The following is a 6,000-nucleotide window of genomic DNA, read 5'->3' as shown; positions in this document are numbered from 1 at the left end:
TTTCTGACTATTTCTGGAATCATTCTGGTGACTGGTCTGGAAAAACTACTTACGATCTTCTTAGAGAATAACAAGTAATAAATAAATTGGTATTTAAGCATAGTGTTGACTGTCACACAGCTCACTGAGCTAACTCTCAGCACCAAGAACCTTATATCTAAAACATAGAAACAAGAACATTGAAACAGAATTCCTTAATGCAGCAGGACAAGAAGCCTGACATTACGTGCCATGAGGTCAGATATTGAATAAGGTATTCAAACTGGCTCTTGTTTGACGTAGGCTGCTTTTACATAGCTGCTGAGATGCATTCAGAAGCTAGACTATCCTAAGCAAGACTTCCTTGTCCTACTGACTATAGGGATTTTTCTTTCTTAAGCTGCTTTTATGGTAATATAAGGCTCCAGTTTCCTGTCTCTTTAACCCAGGAAGATAGCATTAGATTTGAATGTCTAAGTAGTGTTACCCTGAGGCTTACGTACCTTTCAATATTTTCTCCTTATTGTTTTTTTTTCTACTGGATTATTTCAGTAAACACCTGGTTTAAGTAAAACATTCAGTAGATGGATTGGATGCTTACTTGGGCAAAAGGCTCTGAATTTTAAGATATACTTGCTCTAACCACTTTGTTTTGAGGTATATTTAAAACCAACTACTTATCTCTAAACTGAAGGGGAAAAGTTACTTTAATAACATAATTATGCAGCTGTTAATGGAATGGTACAAGCTACCTTTTTTTTTTTTAAGAGTCTGAAATTAATCTCTTTCAGTCATGCAAAATGAAAAGTTTCTGAACACTTACAGAATTGGTACTGGTGTATTTCAAGCAATCGTGCTTCTGCAGTTATAGCCCATTTATGTGGAAAGGAAACTACTAAAAAGATTACTACTAAAAAGATTATCATCAGGCAGGGAGATCAGAGAGGTTTTACTAACTGACCTCCCATCTGCATGCACCACTTCTGCAGCTTGTTCTCAGTAAGGAAGAGGAGTACTTACAGATACCATGTTCAACTTTGCATTGTAAATTCTAAACTGGCAGATGTACTGAGCATACATAACAAAAATATTGTTCAGAATAGGTAGGAACATATATATTAATAGCACAAGTCAACAGCACTGTGTTTAAAGAAAAAAGAAATGAAAGCTAGATTGCTACATTCATTACAGCTTAACGTAATTGTTTGTAATCAAACCTGTAGAGTCATTCAAACAGCTGCTACCCTCCTGCCACACAGCAGATCAGACAAATGAAGAACAAACCCTGTGGAGTGAAACAGGTGAGGGGTAAGCAGTAGTTATGGAAAATCAACAGCAATTTAGTCACTCATCTTTCCCTCCTCAACAGAGCCTTGCAAAAGGAACGTCTACCAGGTTCACTTTTTAGAACACAGAGTTCTTTCAACTATATATTCATACCTCAGGTTAGATAGCACGAAATTTCTTTCTTCGTAGTTTTTCACCAGCACCCTCTGCAGTGGAAAATCCTTGTTTTCTTTTAATTAGTAGCTGTTTGGATATTGTTTCAGAGTCATCTGTTAGCATGGTTTGTGAAACACTATCACCTGGACTTCCTAGCAGATCTGCAGAGGCTGAAGAATGAGTACCCATCAGTAAGGAACGGTCAGGTGTCAGCCACATGGAGGGAAATGCTTCTGTGGCTCTAGTCAGTTCAGAGGATTGCGACAGGCTTCTTGGGAAATCCTTCTGTTGGGTAGAAAGTTCTGGAGGTGCTTTACAGTCAGTTGGTATCTGGGTGTGGATTTCACCAATTTTTGTTTCTGGACAGAGCCAATGCAGAGTTTCAGGGGAAGACTCTTCATCTTCTGAAGGATCAGCATCCTCCAAAGCCATCGCTTTTGAGGCACTGTTCACCCATGGTGCAACTTTTATACTATTTAAAGAATTCAAGCTGCAGTCAGAGTATACGGATGCATCTTCTGAATCGCCATCATAAGGATCTAAAAACTAAAACAGAGATCTTTATAGAGTAACATTCAATGGGCTTAAAAAACTCTTCAGTGTAACAAGTCATAAACTTACTATGGAAGTTTTGTTTCTCCACACAATTTCACCCTGTATTATAATTTTTGGGTTGCACACTGAGAACAAGGCTTCTGTATAATAGCTGAACCTACCTGTGATCCCTTAGAGTCCCTTGCCTTCTTGAGTCCTTCAGCAAGCAGGCTAGGCACGGCCTAGTTAAGAGAAGTTTACATAGGTTTATAAAACATCTTCCCCTGAATTATTGATCGCTTGAAGTAAAACTAAAGCAGATAAAAACCTAGAGAAGAGGAAGCCAGATTGTTGTGTGTGTGTGTGTGTGTGTCATCCCGCGTTCCCCCCCCCCCCCCCCCAAAGTTAAAAATATGTATCAGACAAACTAACTTCAAAAGGCCTGGTTAAAAAAAAAAAAAAAAAAAAAAAAAGCACTAAAAAAGAGCTATGGTAAATCCTCCAGCACTTAAGATGTCCCTATGAAGAGAACAATGAGTAATTGTATACCCTACTACCAGAAGTAAACAAATCAGAATTTAATAATAGAGAATATGTAATTTAGAGGTTAGAGAGCTTTCCCTTCAAATTAGGTCACCTTTTGTTCTTTTACATTAGGTACAATCTGAAATTCACCTTCATTATGAATTTTTACAGCTAACAGAAGTTCCCCTCAGGACTCGGGTAGCACAGACCCTGTCTCAGCACAGGAACAGCAGTCGAGGCCCAGGCAGGCTCCGTGCTTCCACAATACTTATCGGAGCTCTTGGGGGTGCTCATTTTGCACACTACACCTCCAGGTGCTGACAAGAGCCAGTAACACGCAGTATTTCTGTAAGCTTGGTTTAAGCTCTGCCCAGCCCTGCAGAAACCCAGCCGCCCCAGAGCCACCACAAGTCAACCACCAGAGACAACCTAGGGCAGCTTTATGCATGTTTTAGCAGGGAAAGTATGTCAAACCTAGTACTTCCCTGCCTTACTCCCACCCCACCCGCTTCCTGATTTTGCTGAGCTTATTAGCGGTTGTAAGGAAGAGCCTGATGAACCAAACGGTGTTGCGGGGTTTTCTGTTTTGTTCCCCTGCCCCCCTTTCCTTTCACAGTCACAAGGAAGAACCCAACAACCACGCCTTGGACTCTCCCTACCGAGATCAAAGGCAGGGAAGAGCAGCGTTGGATGCCAGGCGTTACAGACGCTCATCACCATCAAAACACCCCAGAGACTCGAGCCTCACCTCAGCGCTGGATTCAGACTCTGACTCTGTGCTTGACTCTACGACACACTTCTGCTGTGGAGGAAGAAAGGGAAGAAATACTGCCCAGAGCAGAACTTCAGGCAGCTTTGGGCCGAAACTGAAGTTCCAGTACAAACCATAGATGCTGTGTTTTTCCAAAGCTTTCAGCTTTTCAGCTTGTCTTTCCAAACATCCCACATTTGTGTTGCTGATTGGGTTGTACAAGCAAGAAAAGGGAGAAAATGGAAGCCCTTTATTCTTCCCCCAAAAGCTTCCTCCCTCCTTTTTTGTTGCTTTGCAGGTGATACCATTTGAATTGATTATTCACACATGTTCCCCATGAAATATTTTCCAGCACAGCTATCTGCACCATCAGGCTACTGACAAAGCAGCTAACTAAAGCTAAATTACAGTTTAACAGGGGGATAAAGAAATAGCAATTAGAATAAAAGTTACCATGTATTTATGTGCCAGTCTTTCTATGTAGTCCGAGCTTTTAACAGAATCCTTCATTTCCTGAGCATCTGACAAAACAGGAAGAGGGTAAGAAAATGCATTAGAGAAAGCTCTCATCGATAAGTTTCCTAGACATGGTAACTACCTCTGTGCTAGGAAGGTTTGTAAACCCTTCATAAAGTCTGTGTTAAGTTACTAATCACAGGCAGCTGCTGTTAAACAAGAAGCAAGCTCTGTCTTCTACCACAACAACAACTGGATTCACTGGTTATTTGTGCAGCATGAGAAAGATGCACATTTTTTGAAGAAGAAGCTTACATTTGGCGAAGGATTTTTTTGTTTTGTTTTTAAGAAATGGCACTACAAGACCCTCAAAGAAGTGCCTGTGCTCAAGAAACCAGACTAGACTAGAGAAAGCAAACACAAAGCCACTCTCAGCCACCCTTCCTCCCAGCCCTCCCACCCAGCACTGGGGTGCCCACACACCCCCTGCCCTCCCCAGGGGCTCTTCCTGCAGGAGATTCACCTCTCCCCAGCCCCTCCATGGGCTGCCCAGCCCGATGCCGCCTCCGCCGCCTCTTCTCCACCAAGGCCATCTTCTTCCAGCACCCGCACCCTCCTCCAGGACCTGCACCCTCCTCCAGCTTTATATGCCTGGGCTCCCAGCCCCCTCTTGCCCCCACTGCTCACACCTGCCTCCCTGCTCAGCTCCCCCAGCACAGAAGCACCTCTCTCTGCTGAGAAAGGTGGAAGCAAAGCAAGGGCAAGGAAGGGTGAGGCCTCCTGGCAAAGTGCTCTCTGCCACAACCAAAGGCCCCAGACTCCTCCACAAAAGGAGTTCATGAGAGCTGGTCGTGGGGAGATCTGCAGAAGCAATCTGCAGAGAACAACACGGTTGTCTGAGCCTCTGCTCACTGCATTTTTATACACAAAGCACACCTATACGCAGACAAGCACACGCATTTGCAGTTGAGTTTACAAGGCCTGGCAGCCAGAGATGCATCGCTCCCACTCTGCTCTCATGGATTTATTTCCTGTAGCCCCTGTGCATTCACACAGCCCTCAGAAAATGACCAAAGGAGCGTAAGAGCCAAGGGTTTGTCAGTGGAGCCAGCAGCCGGTCATCACTCTGAAAAAACACCAGGAGACACCAGAGGGAGAGCAGCTGCACCAGAAGCTCACAGCACACCCCGGACACTTCTGCTCCACCCCTCCCACCAGCTGTACACCTAACCGCATGCACCTCTCTTCTCCCCTGACAGCTCCTCTTCCACCTCCTTACCTTCTCTGCCCAGGCTGAGACCAGTCTAGTAGTTAGCTCCCCTTTTGGGAACCTTCAGCTGCTTCCACATCAGAACAGAGACCAGTCAAGAGCCTCCCACACCAGGGAGGTGGGATTGAAGAAGTGCTCAGTCAGTGCTTGCAGCTCCAGCTGATTTGTATGAGCACACACGGCCACCAACATGGCTTAGAGAACTTTCTCTTCCAACAAGCCTGCCCGAAGAAGCTACTAATGCTTTATAAGCAACAGGTGTCAGCATAAGGACCCATCAGGTGGTAATCAAGACAACTGTTAGTCTCTGAGGGATTACAGGTGAAACAGTGACATTAGGAATCACATCTTCCCTGCACAAAATATTTTAAAAATTCAAGATGGGACCGCGTTGTGGTGAGAGTGGTTTTACCTGAGCTGATCAGATGAAGGAGGTACAGAGTGTGAAGTTCTGCAGTCACAAAAAGGTCAACCCATGGCGGATCAAAGTAAATCTCAGTCAATCCTGTGTGTTGTGACAAGCTGAAGAAAACAAGGTACTGGAGAAACTGCAAGCTCATCTCACACTGTGGAAGTGTTTCTGTCTATCAGCAGTTCAGGAAATCTTTGACTTAACTTCCTATTAAAATCAAGCTGTGAATAAAGACATTACAAGCACAGTTTGAGGCTGTTTTGCTTAACAGGAATTGGCTTTATCCCTTACTTTGTTTGTACTTGCACATATGGTGCCGTACACGACTGCAAGCATGGCTGAACTACAACTGGTGCCGCAGTTTCCTCATTTCTGCAGCTCACCTTGAAAAGCCTACAGCAGCTATTATGGGTAATATGTGACTGCTGATTCTTTAGGAGAAAGAGAGAGAAAACAAAGCCAGCCTTTGAATTCCTGAACTCGCAGCTGTTTGCACACAACAACATCCCATTCTCTTCTTCATGAAGTCTTCTCTCTGTGATGCGTGACAGAAGGGTTTGGAAGACAGAAATGTCCTTGGTGGCTGCCCTGGTCTGTGAGTACAGACGTGCCATGTTCTGAGCTAGCTGT

General features: G+C 44.1%; 1 protein-coding gene across 8 annotated transcripts; it reads right to left on the bottom strand.

Moving 5' to 3' along the window:
* Nucleotides 1–1,125: 1,125 nt before the first annotated feature.
* LOC140002575 (uncharacterized) lies at nucleotides 1,126–5,109 on the bottom strand. 8 transcript variants are annotated; one of them, XM_072038283.1, is made up of 6 exons: nucleotides 4,968–5,109; nucleotides 3,686–3,753; nucleotides 3,230–3,283; nucleotides 2,139–2,198; nucleotides 1,420–1,968; nucleotides 1,126–1,264 (listed from the first exon to the last, which is right to left on the bottom strand). In XM_072038283.1, exons 2-5 carry the CDS (start codon nucleotides 3,740–3,742, stop codon nucleotides 1,426–1,428), a joined length of 714 nt encoding a protein of 237 aa, XP_071894384.1. In that variant the 5' UTR covers nucleotides 3,743–3,753; nucleotides 4,968–5,109; the 3' UTR covers nucleotides 1,126–1,264; nucleotides 1,420–1,425. The 8 variants fall into 8 exon arrangements, with proteins under 8 accessions (XP_071894384.1, XP_071894385.1, XP_071894381.1 ...); XM_072038284.1 differs by having other exon boundaries at nucleotides 3,230–3,280; XM_072038280.1 differs by lacking the exon at nucleotides 4,968–5,109 and adding an exon at nucleotides 4,212–4,400.
* Between the last annotated feature and the right edge of the window lie 891 nt (nucleotides 5,110–6,000).

The sequence above is a fragment of the Anas platyrhynchos genome, chromosome 5 (assembly GCF_047663525.1).
Source record: "Anas platyrhynchos isolate ZD024472 breed Pekin duck chromosome 5, IASCAAS_PekinDuck_T2T, whole genome shotgun sequence".
NCBI classification, from domain to species: Eukaryota; Metazoa; Chordata; class Aves; order Anseriformes; family Anatidae; genus Anas; species Anas platyrhynchos.
The sequence above is the reverse complement of the archived record's forward strand: the minus strand, read 5'-3'. Positions and strand labels throughout refer to the sequence as shown.

Coding starts and splice junctions, on each gene's coding strand:
- LOC140002575 (XM_072038280.1), bottom strand. CDS start 4,281: ATGGCCTTGGTGGAGAAGAGGCGGCGGAGGCGGCATCGGGCTGGGCAG. Junction 3,754..4,211: donor CATGGAGGGGCTGGGGAGAG/GTGAATCTCCTG, acceptor CTGTTTTGTCAG/ATGCTCAGGAAATGAAGGAT. Junction 2,199..3,229: donor AGTCTGAATCCAGCGCTGAG/GTGAGGCTCGAG, acceptor TCTCTTAACTAG/GCCGTGCCTAGCCTGCTTGC.